We start from the raw sequence: 17,535 nt of genomic DNA, 5'->3' as shown, positions 1-17,535 counted from the left end.
GGAAATCTGTCACCAATTGGATGAAAACTTAGCTAGTGTGGAGGAAAAATAAAGCACTAGATATTTAAGTATCAAAAAGGAAAGCCCAAAAGGCTGGCAGATGACGGTGTTGAGTCATTTCATCTTACTGTCCAAACGCATTGTATACAGCTGGCCATACACTCATTCCCCTGTCGACCGGTTCGTACCCTAAAATGTTTCCGTTCATGCTGCAAAAGCTTACATTTCTTCCTCAACGTTCTTTATTTGCGAAAAGACAGAAAAAAAACAGGGAAAATATGCATACTTTCCTTATGAAACACCATATCGCGTTCAGCCAATCAGGTTGCAGCAGTCTGGTGTTTACCCCTGGCTGAAAGTGAATGCGCAACATCAGGAAGTAGCATTCCAAGCCATTAGCAAATGGAGCAGAATGCTTTGAGCTAGTATGTATCCATTACCTAATGGAACACACGGTAATATAGGCACAGCAGCATTGGTTATGTCAAGACTAGCAGAAAATATCAATGGGACAAAAGGGATAAATGCAGAGAAATTTAGGTTTTTCTGCTCTATTCTCAATAAATACTCTACGGCTTAGCGTTTCCCTTCTTCCCTGTTCAATCCAAAATGTGTTCTCTAGTCTCGTTCCAAAGCCCAAGAGAGCCACCGAGTCATCCTGAGTCTATAAAACAGACCATAAACACAGCATTTTTTTGGGCCAATTAATGATCTTAATCGTTTGGTAAAAGGAAGGCCTCTCGAGGGAGCATGCTATCGCCTCTCTGGGGAGAGAGAGCGTCTAGCTCTGGTGTTGTGGGAACGGTATCATAAAAACATACACTATCTCACCGTCTCTAACCTGAAAATTGTAATGTAATGTTCGTATATAGAGTCAAAATCCAATGGAATGTCCAATCCCTAAAGGGCATAGACTTATCTACTCACAATGCATTTGTATTCGGTGCAGACGTGTTAGGAATGATGTTCTGCTTGGCTTTTTATTTATCCCTTACTATTCTCAATGGGGGAACACAGCCTCCTAAAGTAAGAGCTTTTGTATGACTATCTTCATCTTTTATTGTCAGATCCTTCACTTTCATTCCCAAATCAAATTCCCAGATATTCCCTAAGCAATGTTAACTCTGCCGTTTTGAAAAATAAAGCCTACTGAGGCTTGCTGCTCCATCCACTTTTGGACAGCGGGATACAATCCACATTAACCATCTCTGAGGAACATTTTTAGACAGGCCCCATAATTACTTGAGAAATGAATCGTGGATTTGGGGAGAAAAAAAGGGAGCCGTCTCTTTCATGCTCTGCCTGCTTTGAACACAGACTCAGAGGCTCTCGCCGAGTGTGTCTCTAAAAGATAGTCTAGTCAAGGCTAAGAACCATCCAAAACAGAGGGATGAGAGCAGAAGAGGGGGTGAGGGGAGGAGAAGGAGGAAGGACCGAACCCAAGTCCGGAGATCATAACAATCATTACATTTGACAAACAAGGTCCTCACAGCTTATGGCCCGGGCTTAATCTCTGATGTGTAATCATGCCTCGCTCTCGATCTGCTAGCCGTGTCTGGGTTTGTTTGCTCTGTTGACTTCCTGCTTTACAGCCTATTGCAGTGGCATTGTGGGTGTTCTAATTGGAGAATCAATAGGGTGAGGCGATGGAGGTCTAAGGGCTGCTCCGGTGTCAAACGCGCGCATCGATTGCCTTTTTAAGCTGGAGTTGCCAGCCAACCCACCCAGGCTCTTTGTTGTGTTCGCAATGTATATGAAATATTATTCTATGAGAAGACCTATGTCTGGGAAAATGAAATATACATGTACAGCCAATCATTGAATGACACAGCAAAGATGCATTTGAGAAAAGCAGCTCTGCGTAGATAGGAAACACTGCATACATTACAGTATCATAATTGTGGAACAGATCAAGCCAGCTGGTGTCTAGCAAAGAAAGCCCACTAACTGGTTTGGTTTGGATCAGGTCACAATTATTATACTGGATGTAGGCAGAAGAAAGCCTTTTTTGAGGAACGTGTACTTTGTGAATGAGACAAGCAGTGAGTGACCTCGTTTTCAGAAGGCCACTCACTGAGCGACCACGCTGGGGCCTGAATGGCGCGTTGCAGATTCTTAAATGGCCACCGTGCCCGCCGTCATGAAATCTGAATACTAAAAGCGCTGGTAAACAGCACTTTCTGGTCGTCTCACCATACTCTACATGGAGTACATACATGAGAAATACGTGGATTATACTTTTGTTTGATATTTCCCCAACTCCTTATTCCAGTTTGACCTCTTACCCTGTTCTAACTGTTCTAACTGCTATAGCACTGACTCAAATGGAAATTCGCAATCAAAATCCTTGACAGTTTCCCATAAATAGTAAATGACAGCACAAGCACACAATGTACCAGAAAAAAACTATGTTGATTATGATATAATGAACCGTCGCTAAGGCCCGGGCCCAGCAGTCTCAAGTAAAGTATGACAATATTTAACTCTCCATAGGGTTTGATGCAGTAGGAGGCTAGAGGTTCCTTGCACGCATCTGTAGTGGATACATGATGACGATCCGAGATAAGCAGTGTGGGGGGGGGGGGGCTGTTTATAGCACTGGCTTCTTTCACTCTCTCTCTCTAGATGATGCAACTGGAGAGAGATGCCTCCGCTCGGTAGGTAGGTTCTTGTAACTGGGGTCACTGCTCTTGCAACAGAGTGGTTAAGGTATTGCATCGAATTTCCCATCACCAGACCTAAGCCTACTGTGATATTTGACATGAGTTTGCAGTTGATCGTCTTACAATGGATGGATGCCACTGAAAGAGGGCCTCAGATTCCCAGTCTCACAATTCGTCAGTTTTTTTTTTTCAAGCAATATAACTCAAGTCACGGGGGAAGATAGGATTTAATTTGACCTGGATAGATCATTATAAATCAAATTGTGTTTTCTCTTCTTGCAAATGACCTCTTCTGTGACAGTGGATAACATCAGGATATGTCATTTATCTGCACATTTGAATAATGTCAGATGCTGTTTATCTAATCTATGTGTTTTCTCTCTCTTTCTCTCCCTCTCTCTCCTTCCTGTCCTCATTGGGCCTCTACGAAGCAGAAGAGTATGCTGTCGAAGGTAAGCCTACTGTTTTGCTCCTACAGACCTACGATGGCTTCTTCTATGATTTTTGGCGTCCATGTCGGATGCCAACGTTGGTTGCTCTACGATGCTGTTGTAGCCTCCTTCTTGGGAGGGGCATTGTCAGTGTGGTTGGACTGCGGTTATGGTGACTCCCGGGGGCCTAAATTACGCTGCTTTAAAAATGGAACCAAAGCTGTGATTTCTCTGTTACACTTCCTATTCTTCTCGAAGACACCTTCTTTTCTTCCGTCTTTTGATTGTTTTATTTGATCTATCGATACGTATGGATTCTCAGTAGGTACTTTGTACTCTTATATGTGAAATGGTTGGCACTTCTGAAAGTGATGAGTGATTGAACCTGGGAGTGAGAGTGCTATATGAATATCATCAGGTGCTAATGAGACGTTGAGATGGAAGGGTTTCTCGTTCCCCTCCAGCTCCCTCCACTATCGTCTCCAGTGAGGGAGAGAGGGTAAGAGGCAGGGCTGCCAGTCAGGCCCCTTGGGGCTACATCATCCCCTGGAGCTTGTTGCTAGGCCAGCTCACAGCTCAGCTGAACGTACAGATGTAGGATTTTAATTTGATCACCCTGCTGCAGGACAACTTTGTAATGTAAATGCAAATGTAAAGTTGGAAAAATATATTTACCCCTCAAAAATGTCCAAACATTATTATCCACGTAATACCTTACATTTCCTGTTTCTGTAGGATTATTTTCCTGCTGTAGCAAACTGGTTCAAATCAAGATCCTACATATGTATAGGAAGATAAGCATTAGCTCCCTGTCTGTCTGGGCCTGCATGTCTTTTCCTCAGCAGTACCGGGTGAAATGAAGGAACATAAACCGGATCAGTCAGACAGAGGTAGTGCAGCAAAGCGTTTACCGATGGCTCCCCAGACACAGCGCTCCAGACGCGTTTGACTCTAGGCAGCCTAATCCGACCGTGACTCGCCGCATGCGGTGAGTGCAAGGTTTGGGAGACGGGGATGGGGACGGGGAAGTGGAGGGAGGTGCCTTGTTTCCCCCTATCAGGAACGCTGCGTGATGGATTACCCCTCTCCCGGGCCGGGGTTAGTTCGCAGGGTAATCGCTATAGAAACACGTGGCGGCCCAATGTTTTTCCCCAAAACATGAATTGGAGTTTCTGCAGTTGTTTTAATACCACTGCTGTATCTCGGAGAATGTGTGCATGTTTCAGGTTGTCTTTTCTCAGTTGTTGCCGACAAACCCATAAACTCTTGTGACCTGGGTTTGATATGCAGACAGAGTGAGCAGGGCTGTATAACAGACCCTGTTTGATGCTGACATTCTCCCGCTGCGTTTAAATCCATGGATCACAAGCCTGTCTTCCTGTGTGTGTGTGTGCGCGAGCCTGCTTGGCGTGACGACTGGGTCACATGTCGGAAGCGCTGAAGCCCTTGATGGAAAAATGTCAGGGTGGCGGTGGGGGTGGACGACGAGGGACTGCGACCGTTCGTTCCTACGTTCCCGGCTGATGCGCTCTGACGGCTCCTCACTCTAGTGCGGCCGCTCTCTGACCGTGCAAGGGGTTAGGAAGGGGCGGACAGCTCCCTCGCTGTGTGTTTGTGTGTCGGTGATCTTGATGCGGAGGAGCAGAGCGCTGACCCATGCTGCGATGGTGTGTGGCGGTCTGTTTCATGCCCTGGCCCCAGAGGGACTACCACAGCTCCCCGAGGGCCCCGGGGGCGGACGGCAGAGCTCTGCCCACCACAACTGCCTCTCAGAGAGGAATCAGGAGAGTAGCAGAGGCCCAGCCAACCAGCCAGAGGGCCATGGGGGGGCCTGGGTACCCATTAACATTCATCAGACATCATAGCCAACAGAGACAGTATAGTCCCACTTCAGTGATTAAGCGAACAGCAGTCCTGAGTTTTTACAGCTAAGAGACTAGCTAGGAATGGAATGCCACAGGGTAGGGATTTTAAATTTGGTCTTGTCATTCCACATGCTCCTTAGAATTATATATATATTTTTTTACAGATTTTGGACCGTGCAGACATTTTGTATTGGTCTAGGGATAATTGGCTTACTTTTTTATTATGGGTGCTTTTGGGCGATTTAAATGTGAAAATTGCCCTTGTCTGATGTCCTAGGTGTGTTCCAGATGCAAAGCTATTGGCTAATATAAAGGCGATTCTAATCTGCAGGCTTGTGGCTGTAGTACCCCTGGGTTTACAAAGCATTTGCACAAGCAGTGGGGATTTTAATGCCAAAAAATGCTCCGGGGTTGTCTATTTGTTCAGAGCTACCAATGTTTTCTTTTTCAAATAGCAGTAATAAGGTACACATTAAAATTATAAAGTCTGAACTCTGACCCCAAGTAATGGGTATTTGTGTTTTCCCAAGTCATGGTGTTTTAATTAAGAAGTGAATACTGTAAGTACCCTCAGAGACGTGTATTGTGTATGAGGAGGACACGGATACTTTAGGTAGATATCTAATGGTTCATCGTCTCATTCGTGCCTGGAAGCCAGAATCCACTTTGCTCCTAGGTTTTTGTCCTATTTTTAGTGCTGTGGTCCGCCACTATCTTTGGTCCAATTAGTGACAGTGATTGTGCATTCAAAGGTTGCTGGAGATTGATGATACAGGAAGACCTTGAAAGTCCGGGGGACTGAGGTGCCCCTGGAACCCTGTTGGCTGGTTGGTCAGCTGCTCTGGCAGACAGTGGGGGCAACGATTGATGATCTGCGGTTTTCACTGACCCGTTTTCACTGCTAAGTCAACCCCCACAACCCACCTTTTCCTGGGTTTGGCAGAGGAAGTACCTCACTTACGGAAATAATTCAATAAAAACCATCCTGTGTATATATACACTTAAACAGTCACAGTAATATAATATATATATTTATCTGAAGTGACCTACAGTCAAAGACTGCATACATTTTACGTACAGTACCATTCAAAAGTTTGGACACGCCTACTCCTTTTGCCTTGATGACAGCTTTGCACACTCTTGGCATTCTCTCAACCAGCTTCATGAGGTGCATTTCAATGAACAGGTGTGCCTTGTTAAACATTTATTTGTGAGACAGCGTCCATATTATGGCAAGAACAGCTCAAATAAGCAAAGAGAAATGACAGTCCATCATTACTTTAAGACATGAAGGTCAGTCAATCAGGAAAATGTCAATAACTTAAGTTTCTTCAAGTGCAGTCGCAAAAACCATCAAGCGCTATGATGAAACCGGCACTCATGAGGACCGCCACAGGAAAGGAAGACCCAGAGTTACCTCTTCTGCAGAGGAAAAGTTAATTAGCGTTACCAGCCTCAGAAATTGCAGCCCAAATAAATGCTTCACAGAGTTGAAGTAACAGACACATCTCAACTGTTCAGAGGAGACTGTGTGAATCAGGGCTTCATGGTAAATTTGCTGCACAGAAACCACTACTAAAGGACAACAATAATAAGAAGAGACTTGCTTGGGCCAAGAAACACAAGCAATGGACTTTAGACTGGTGGAAATCTGTCCTTTAGTCTGATGAGTCCAAATTGCCGATTTTTGGTTCCAACCGCCGTGTCTTTTTGAGACGCGTAGTACGTTAACGGATGATCTCCGCATGTGTAGTTCCCACCGTGAAGCATGGAGGAGGAGGTGTTATGTATTGGGGTTTCTTTGCTGGTGACACTGTCAGTGATTTATTTAGAATTCAAGGCACTCTTAACCTGCATGGCTATCACAGTATTCTGCAGCATCACGCTATCCCATCTGGTTTGCGCTTAGTGGGACTATCATTTGTTTTTCAACAGGACAATGACCCAACATGATTCCATATGTGTTATTTAATTGTTTTGGTGTCTTCACTATTATTCTACAATGTAGAAAATTGTTAAAAAACGTTAAAAAAAATGTAATGAATAGATGTGTCCAAACTGACTGATACTGTATGCGTGGTCCTGGAAATCAAACCCACTACCCTGCCATTACAAGTGGGCCGGTATTCACCTCAGGAAGACCATTAACATGTAATATAGAGCAGACATGCTCTAATTTGAATGCTGAAGAAACCGTATACATTTCTGCTTTTATATATCTCTGTGGTTTTTTCAGAGCATCATGCCATAGTATGCCCATTGTCAGACAAAGCCAAACACACATTGAGACAGAGACAGTTCAAGTCATACAGAATCACAGTAAATCCACAGCTAGAATGCAATCTCTACAAGTTCCCCAGTTATCTGTTTGGAGCTGAGGAACGTGCCAAGCGGATCCCACTACTCTATCTGATCTTAATCAATTTGATTAAAGCTAATGATATTTTATTTTCTGGGACATCCAGGCCCAGAGTTAATCTATAAGCTTTGGGAGAAAAATAAATACAGCAACAAAATAGGAGTTTGATGTTTGGTGGAGATATGGGATTATAGGTTGAGTGGGGACTGTACTGTAGTTATGGGAGATCAGTCTGGATGATCCAAACCAGATTATGGATTTTGTACTTATTGCAGAGAAAATATATAAAAATTGGACAGAAACTCCAATGTTTCCTAGATATGTCTACCGTGAGGGTACAGTGACGTAAACACAGTACACAAGAGAATATTAAGGTACTGATGTCAGAAGGGCATTAACCTACATTTGAATATTAGTGTTGTTCAAATTGTCTGAGAATTATGTCTTGTCCAAGATTATATATTTACATGTATTTATATTCCAACTTTTTTTCCCAAGCTACCTATGAGTTGAAGCTTTGTCTATCCAGTAAAGTATTTATTGTGTAAAGCTAAAGATGACAAATTTAATCTCAGTGCTTGGAGTACAGAGAAAGAGGAATGTCTTTATGAGTATGACACGGTATAGAGCCCCACAGTGGAGGTGTCATAATACCCATAAAACCTAGCTGTCAAACAGGGAAATGGTTTCCAATTGTTTTTCCACCATACATTTTTCCAATAGGGGATTTTAGAAACACTTAAAATAAGGGCAGTGTTTCGTGTAGGCTTTTGCTGGCGTGACATTTGATACCCATATAAATCTCTCTAGGACAGCGTGACTTTTGACAATATATTCGGCTCTCGTTACTCAGATTCTAAAATGCTAATTAGCATCTAAGTAGACATCATACAAAACTCCTGCACGTTGTCTCTACCTTTTGCTAACAGGTATTGTGTCAATTTAGAACAGTTCACAGAATTGTCAATTTAACGAAATGTAGCCTATGTATTCATTACTACATTTAGCTAACATTAGATAGTTAATCCAGAGATTCTTACCTTTATCTTCATGGCATATGTAGTTACATTAGCAGCTAATTAGCATTTCATTTTGGGGGAGTAAATACAGGTGAATATATTGACAAAAGTCACCTTGTCCTAGAGAGATTTACATGGTTATCAAAACGCCACGCTAGGGTAAGTCTACACAAAACACAGCCCCTCTTTTAAGTGTTTCAAAAAATCCCCTATGGGAAAAAAAAATCTTGAGGTTTTACGGGTGCTATTGACTGCATCTCAAAACGGTTGATTCAAACAACAGTAAAATGATGATACTGTATCATGTACCGTATCAACATGACGTTCCAGTACGATTACCAACACCATTCTTCTACTCTGTCTAATCTGAAAAGCCTACCAAGACGCTTACATCTTTTTCATCTTGTTTAAGGCACATTCCCTTTGTTCCCTACAGTGATATTGGTTTTCTTACATTGTCATTTTGCCGGCTGCTTTCATTTAGAAGGATTTGAAAACAATTAAAGCCAACAAACCCAGTTACAGACAGTATCTCTCCCTCCGCCTCGGAAAAGAGCAGGAGAATTAGACCTGAATGGCGTCCCGCTGTACCGCTGAATTGCTGCAGAGCCTTTTGGAGGGAGGCATTGATGTGCTACTCTTTACCCTCCATCGACTACCCCAGATGCTGCCTTGAGATTAACAGTGCTGTTGTCCTGGAAGAGCAAAGTAAACCCATGCCCATTCTCATAGGCGCCTAATTCCCCCTTCACACACACAGGCACACACACACACACACTCTGCTTTTGTGGTAACACAGTCAAAAGGCTGAGGAGTTTCAACGTGTGTGTGTGTGTGTGTGTGTGTGTGTGTGTGTGTGTGGCCTTGAACGCTACATTATGATGCCCATGAATTGTGACTTTGGCAGTTCACGGTCCATGAATTGTATATTGTCCCCGGATCCAGTTGATGTTGAATAGGAGTTGGGTTCACTGGCTCTCGGTCCAGCAGCCTTGCCACTCAGACGGATGCCCACCCTGTGCTAAGATGGCCGCCGGTCATGTGTGTGGCTGCCTGTTGGATCAGTATCATTGGAATACATTATAGGCTACATCTATCTCAGGTACTTCATCTTGTTCACTTGCAAATAGTGATAATGGAAGCAGGTGACACATTTAATCAAAACAAAGTGATTAATACCTTGGAAATGCAATTAAAGAATAGTGCATAACACCTCAATCTTTCTCCAATTTGCCATGATTTCCTAAAGGTGTTAATTATGTGATTCTAACTGTTCTCAAATAGTATTTGTGCTATTCCCTATACATACACTTCCAGCTATTTAAGACAATGGAAATGCTCTGCTTGAATTGGCTCTGCTTTTGGAGGGATTTCGTTTCAATCCCCAAGTCTCCCCTCCCCTGAGTGTATTCAAATGGTAATTTGTTGTGCATCATTCGTCGTGTTTTGGTGGTTTTGAAGTGAAAGGGGAAAAAATGCACATGGTCTTTAAGTATCTCCCTGAGGACCAGGGGTTATTGGGCATTTGGAGTTGATATTGCTTTGTCTTTCATTTTGCCGTCTTCCCTCGTTTAATTTATGCCCCCCGTCAGGAATACAAAACCCGTAATTCATTCTCACTCACTCACTCACTCACTCACTCACTCACTCACTCACTCACTCTCTGTTCCAATTTCATTTATCTTCCAGTGTTCCCCCCCTCTTGTCTATCTATATTCCTACCCTTTCTTCACATTTTGCTCTCCCAATATGTTGCCTTTCCCTTTTCTTTCCTCCCTACCTCCCTCTCTCCTTCGTTCCCTCTCTGGTCTAGCAGATAAACTCTTCGGTTGTTGCTAAGAGGCTTAAGAGGGACGCCTCTATAGGGGGATGTGGATTTCTCCTTTATTGAGTTGAAGGAGGCAATCTGGACGGGGCAGACAGCACTTCAGGAGAGAGGAGAGAAGGTGGTTCTCAATCTGAGTCTAAATCAAATCAAAGTTTATTGGTCTCGTACACAGATTTGCGGATGTTATTGCATGTGCAGTGAAACGCTTGTGTTATTTAGCTCCGACAGTGCAGTAACATCTAGCAATACAAGTCTGTACACATATAATACAAAACGTTTTTAAGAAAGTAAAAAATGCAGAATGAGCCGTATCAGAATGAGCAATGTCAGAGTCTGGTCTATGTGTGTGTGTGTGTGTGCGTGCGTGTATGTATGTATGTATTAGAGGTCGACCGATTAATCGGAATGGCCGATTAATTAGGGCCGATTTCAAGTTTTCATAACAATCGGAAATCAGTATTTTTATTATTATTATTATTATTATTATTATTTTTTACACCTTTATTTAATCTTTATTTAACTAGGCAAGTCAGTTAAGAACAAATTCTTATTTTCAATGACGGCCTAGGAACGGTGGGTTAACTGCCTTGTTCAGGGGCAGAACGACAGATTTTCACCTTGTCAGCTCGGGGGATTCAATCTTGCAACCTTAGTTAACCTGTCCAACGCTCTAACCACCTGCCTCTCATTGCACTCCACGAGGAGACTGCCTGTTACGCGAATGCAGTAAGCCAAGGTAAGTTGCTAGCTAGCATTAAACTTATCTTATAAAAACAATCAATCAATCAATCATAATCACTAGTTAACTACACATGGTTGATGATATTACTAGTTTATCTAGTGTGTCCTGCGGTATATACACACGCATACATACACACATATATATACACACATACATAGACACATATATATATACACACACGAGGTCCACCGATTATGATTTAGGTACGCGGTGCGTATCGTTGCTCCAATGTGTACCTAACCATGAACATCAATGCCTTCCTTAAAATCAATATACAGAAGTATATATTTTTAAACCTGCATATTTAGCTAAAAGAAATCCAGGTTAGCAGGCAATATTAACCAGGTGAAATTGTGTCACTTCTCTTGCGTTCATTGCAGGCAGAGTCAGTGTATATGCAACAGTTTGGGCCGCCTAATGTGACAGAATAACATTGAAGGTTGTGCAATGTAACAGGAATATTTAGACTCATGGATGCCACTCCTTAGATAAAATACGGAACGGTTCCGTATTTCACTGAAAGAATAAACGTCTTGTTTTCGAGATGATAGTTTCCGGACTCTACCATATTAATGACCTAAGGCTCATATTTATGTGTGTTATTATGTTATAACTAAGTCTCTGATTTGATAGAGCAGTCTGACTGAGCGGTGGTAGGCAGCAGCAGGCTTGTAAGCATTCATTCAAACAGCACTTTCATGCGTTTTGCCAGCAGCTCTTCGTTGTGCGTCAAGCATTGAGCTATTTATGACTTCAAGCCTATGAACTCCTGAGATTAGGCTGGTGTAACCGATGTGAAATGGCTAGCTAGTTATCGGGGTGCGCGCTAATAGCGTTTCAAACGTCACTCGCTCTGAGACTTGGAGTGGTTGTTCCCCTTGCTCTGCATGGGTAACTCTGCTTCGATGGTGGCTGTTGTCGTTGTGTTCCTGGTTCGAGCCCAGGGAGGAGCGAGGAGAGGGACGGAGGCTATACTGTTACACTGGCAATACTAAAGTGCCTATAAGAACATCCAACAGTCAAAGGTTAATGAAATACAATTGGTATAGAGAGAAATAGTCCTATAATTCCTATAATAACTACAACCTAAAACTTTTTACCTGGGAATATTGAAGACTCATATTAAAAGGAACCACCAGCTTTCGTATGGTCTCTTGTTCTGAGCAAGGAACTTAAACGTTAGCTTTCTTACATGGCACATATTGCACTTTTACTTTCTTCTCCAACACTTTGTTTTTGCATTATTTAAAGATAATTGAACATGTTTCATTCACAATTGATTTTATTGATGTATTATATTAAGTTAAAATAAGTGATCGTTCAGTATTGTTGTAATTGTCATTATTACAAATACATTTTTTAAAAATAGGCCGATTAATCGGTATCAGCTTTTTTTTGGTCCACCAATAATTGGTATCGGTATCAGCGTTGAAAAATCATAATCGGTCGACCTCGTGTGTGTATATATATATATGTGTCTATGTATGTATGTGTATATATATGTGTGTGTATGTATGTGTGTGTGTGTATGTATGTGTGTATGTATGTGTGTGTGTGTGTGTGTGTGTGTGTATATATATATGTGTGTGTGTGTGTGTGTGTGTATATATACTGAACAAAAATATAAACGCAACATGCAAAAATGCTAAAGATTTTGCTGAGTTTGGTCATGTAGTGTGTAATCTATCTGATGGAGCACAATATTAGGTATGTGGAATATGACGTGTGGCCTAAGTACACTATATATATATATATAGACTAGTTGAGTATCTGGAGCATCAGCATTTGTAGGTTCGTTTATAGCCTGAAAATGGCCTTCTAGGCAGAGTTGCAAAGAAAAAGCCATATCTCAGACTGGCTAATAAAAAGAAAAGATGAAGATGGGCAAACACAGACACTGGACAGAGGAACTCTGCCTAGAAGGCCAGTATTCTAGAGTCGCCTTTTCACTGTTGACGTTGAGACTGGTGTTATGTGGGTACTATTTAATGAAGCTGCCAGTTGAGGACTTGTGAGGCATCTGTTTCTCAAACTAGACACTCTAATGTACTTGTCCTCTTGCTCAGTTGTGCACCGGAGCCTCCCACTCCTCTTTCTATTCTGGTAAGAGACAGTTTGTGCTGTTCTGTGAAGGGAGTAGTACACAGTGTTGTACGAGATCTTCAGCACAAGATCTTCAGTTTCATGGCAATTTCTCACATGGAATAGCCTTCATTTCTCAGAACAAGAATAGACTGACGAGTTTCAGAAGAAATGTTGTTGTTTCTGGTCATTTTGAGCCTGTAATCGAACCCACAAATGCTGATGCACCAGATACTCAGCTAGTCTAAAGAAGGCCAGTTTTACTGCTTCTTTAATCAGGACAAGAGTTTTCAGCTGTGCTAACATAATTACAAAAGGGTTTTCGAATGATAAATTAGACTTTTAAAATTATAAACTTGGATTAGTTAACAATAAGTGCCATTGGAACAAAGGAGTGATGGTTGCTGATAATGGGCCTCTGTACGTCTATGTTGATATTCCATAAAACAATTGTCAGTTTCCAGCTACAATAGTCATTTACAACATTAACAATGTCTACAATGTATTTCTGATCAATTTAATGTTATTTTAATGGACAGAAAAATGTATTTTCTTTAAAAAACAAGGACATTTCTATGTGACCCTAAACATTAGCTGTAGAATGGCCTTAATGATGAGATCAGTGACTTTCAACGTGGCACCGTCATAGGATGACACCTTTCCAACAAGTCAGTTCATCAAATTTCTTCCCTGCTAGAGCTGCCCCGGTCAACTGTAAGTGCTGTTATTATGATGTGGAAACGTCTAGAAGCAACAACGGCTCAGCTGTGAAGTGGTAGGCCACACAAGGTCACTGAATGGGACCACCGAGTGCTGAAGAACGAAGCGCGTAAAAATTGTCTGTTCTCATTTGCAATACTCACTTCAGAGTTCCAAACTGCCTCTGGAAGCAACGTCAGTACAATAACTGTTCGTCGGAAGCTTCAGGAAATGGGTTTCCATGGCCGAGCAGCCGCACACAAGCCTAAAATCACCATGTGCACTGCCAATTGTCGGTTGGAGTGGTGTAAAGCCTGCTATTGGACTCTTGAGTAGTGAAAATGCATTCTCTGGAGTGATGAATCTTGCTTTACCATCTGGCAGTCCGACGGACTAATTTGACTGATGCCAGGAGAACGCTACCTGCCACAATGCATAGTGCTGTATGGTTTGGTGGAGGAAGAATAATGGTCTGTGGCTGTTTTTCATGGTTTGAGCTAAGCCCCTTAGTTCCAGTGAAGATAAATCTTAACGCTACAATGATATTCTAGACAATTCAGTGCTTCCAACTTTGTAGCAATTTGATGAAGGCCCTTTCCTGTTTCAGAATGACATTTCCCCCGTGCACAGAACCAAGGTCCATACAGACATGGTTTGTCGAGATTGGTGTGGAAGAGCTTGACTGGCCTACACACATCCCTGACCTCAACCCAATCGAACACTTTTGGGATGGATTGGAGCGCCGACTGCGAGCCAGGCCTAATCGCCCAACATCAGTGCCCGACAACACTAATGCTCTTAGGACTGAATGGTAGCTAGTCATCTCGTGGAAAGCCTTCCCAGAAGAGTGGAGGCTGTTCCAGCAGCAAAGGGGGGACAAACTCAATATTCATTTCCATGATCTTTGGAATGAGATGTTCGACAAGCAGGTGTCCACATACTATTGCTCAGGTTGTGTATGAAATATGATCATATAGGTCATATTCAACCATTTATAATAGTGTCTGGTAGTGTTCGTAATACAACTCCATGGTCTTTTAGATGAATGCCTAGACAAGCCTTGATTAAGCTACGGTGGACATTGTCCCAAACAATACCCACACATAACGTCCATGACACACTCATTCAAGTAAACCAGAGTTCAGTAAGTCACACAAGGACTTTCACTTAACTCTGTTCTTATCCAACACGGTTCACACAAAGAATTGACGTTGCTCTATCAAAATTATCTGTGCATTTTCCGGTGCCCACTCTAACATCCTCTCATCTAACCAACATGGGATATTATATACTCTCTAAAAGGAGGTACAATTCAGTGTGCAATTTCATATGTACTTTTACTGTCTTTGAATGATTGAAAATATCATCAAAGAAGCAATCAGTGTAGCTATTAAGTAGAACATAAAGCATCAGAGGCCATTACAGCTATGCTTTTATGTTCTTGTGCAACTCCATTGAAATGTAGCCATCAAAAGGGTGTCTGTGCTCTTAAGAGGGTGACGCAGCCTTCACAACAGGACAGGCCTAAATTGGTCGATCTTTTGTCTGGCGAGGCGCGAGGCAAATCCTTAAAGCATATTTTGAGTGGCTTGGCGTGTGCACGTCTATTTTGCGAGCGCTTTGAGGGGCGCTGACACTTTCCTATTTTCTGCCTGACACTCCTCGTCACGTCACGTCCATAACCAGATTTGTCTGTCCATGGCTCAAGACGAAAGAAGACAGCCTGCCTTCAGTCAGTCAAGGCTTGCCACTTCTTAATTTCTTGTTCTTCTGTTTCTTTTTGCCCCCCTTTCTTATTTGTTGTCTTCATAATATAGGAAAGCACTTTTTTGCCCCCTTTTTCCCCTAGTCTTTCCAATGTGGGGAAAGGTGAGGTACTCTTTGTGTGTGTGCCCTACCTGTGTACTTTTTGGAAAATGTGAAATGCCATGGACCGGTATCCCTTTGCCTGGCCATGTGACACATGGAGAGATTACACTTGGGCTCGACCCAGAAAGAGAGAATACCCATCTCTTACACACTAAATGGCAGTGTTACGGAACTAAAATGGGCCCCTCTCGAGATAGGGCCACTGGCGTTTGGTCTCCTTCACCGGTGTATGGGGTGTGTAGTCTAGGATTGTTTGTATGTGTGTGGTTTCTGTGTGTCTACAGTATCTGCGCCCATCAAGTCCGCTCTCGCTCCTCATACAGCCTCAAAATAAGAGTGAGAGAAAGAGCTCCTCTACTCTGTGACTGTTAAGTACAACCGAGTTCTTCTCAGAATGTCACTTAGCTTCTGCACAGCAATACACAGGAAATTGGTAAATATTAAATTTAAGGAAATGCAATAGCATTGTTTGCCTTTTCCCTTGGACGGTGTTGATGGTTGTTTTCAGCCTAGTCATACAGGCCAGATGCTGGACTGGAATTGCTTGCTGTATACCCACACAGTACAATATTCTCCTCATTTATTTAGCTAGCGGCACAGTTACGTATGGGCGGCTGCAGTGAAACAGAGAAACACAGGCGGAGGCGTTCAGGGAAATGGGCTGGTAAAATGGAGATCAATAGGCCATCCAGATGAATGGGCCTGAACCAGAGGAGGAAATGGGAATAAAGCTATTCTCTTTCATCTTTCCCCCCATCTATCCCTACATTTCATAATGGAAAAAGAGTAACACTTGAGTGAGTCAACGTTTTTGGCACCATTCAGGGCCTCCCTCCCTCCGTTGTAAAAGGGGGGAATATTCTTCAGGGATCCTGCTGGTTATGGCAGTTGATTGTGATATTTGGCCTTCTCCTCCCCTTCCTCCCTCTCTCCTCCTCCTCCGCCTCTTCACTTTCTCTTCATTCATTTCCAGAAAATGTGCAGGGCAAATACAATATGATGTGACCTTAAACACAGATCAGATTCAATATTTCTTAAGGGACCTCATCTCTGGTGTTGGAATGAAAATGGTTGTAAAATGACTACCAGTGTTCTTGTCGGCATGGTTACTATACAGATGTAGGATCTGAATTTGAGGCAGTTTGCTGCATCAACAGGACATGCAAATTATTACATGGATTATAATTAATGCACATGCTTTTTAGGGGTTGATACATTTTTCGTTAGGGCAAATCAAGTCTGACATTTTGAAAGTGAAAATGACAAACTTTTGAAGCCTTTGTAAACCTCGAATACACTACAAGTTTGCATTTCTTGTTCAAGAACAAAATAGTGATCAAATTAAGATCCTACATCTGTAGAATTTGATGCCGATTTAACATATATTTTATATATATATATATATATATACAGTGCCTTGCGAAAGTATTCGGCCCCCTTGAACTTTGTGACCTTTTGCCACATTTCAGGCTTCAAACATAAAGATATAAAACTGTATTTTTTGTGAAGAATCAACAACAAGTGGGACACAATCATGAAGTGGAACGACATTTATTGGATATTTCAAACTTTTTTAACAAATCAAAAACTGAAAAATTGGGCGTGCAAAATTATTCAGCCCCCTTAAGTTAATACTTTGTAGCGCCACCTTTTGCTGCGATTACAGCTGTAAGTCGCTTGGGGTATGTCTCTATCAGTTTTGCACATCGAGAGACTGACATTTTTTCCCATTCCTCCTTGCAAAACAGCTCGAGCCCAGTGAGGTTGGATGGAGAGCATTTGTGAACAGCAGTTTTCAGTTCTTTCCACAGATTCTCGATTGGATTCAGGTCTGGACTTTGACTTGGCCATTCTAACACCTGGATATGTTTATCTTTGAACCATTCCATTGTAGATTCTGCTTTATGTTTTGGATCATTGTCTTGTTGGAAGACAAATCTCCGTCCAAGTCTCAGGTCTTTTGCAGACTCCATCAGGT

The 17,535-nt window shown here is 42.3% G+C and overlaps 1 protein-coding gene across 6 annotated transcripts in view; it reads left to right on the top strand.

Annotated features, from left to right (window-relative positions):
- The window catches only part of LOC110531840 (neurexin-2), a 1,034,463-nt gene that overhangs the window by 161,636 nt on the left and 855,292 nt on the right, over positions 1-17,535 (top strand). For all 6 annotated transcript variants that reach the window (XM_036987703.1, XM_036987707.1, XM_036987704.1 and 3 more), the window contains exon 3: positions 3,098-3,115. In XM_036987703.1, coding sequence (XP_036843598.1) covers positions 3,098-3,115 — 18 coding nt within the window. The remainder of the gene's footprint in view (positions 1-3,097; positions 3,116-17,535) is intronic.

The sequence above is a fragment of the Oncorhynchus mykiss genome, chromosome 9 (genome assembly GCF_013265735.2).
Source record: "Oncorhynchus mykiss isolate Arlee chromosome 9, USDA_OmykA_1.1, whole genome shotgun sequence".
In the NCBI taxonomy this organism is placed as follows: Eukaryota; Metazoa; Chordata; class Actinopteri; order Salmoniformes; family Salmonidae; genus Oncorhynchus; species Oncorhynchus mykiss.
Note: the sequence above shows the minus strand (reverse complement) of the source record. Positions and strands in the feature narration are given on the sequence as shown.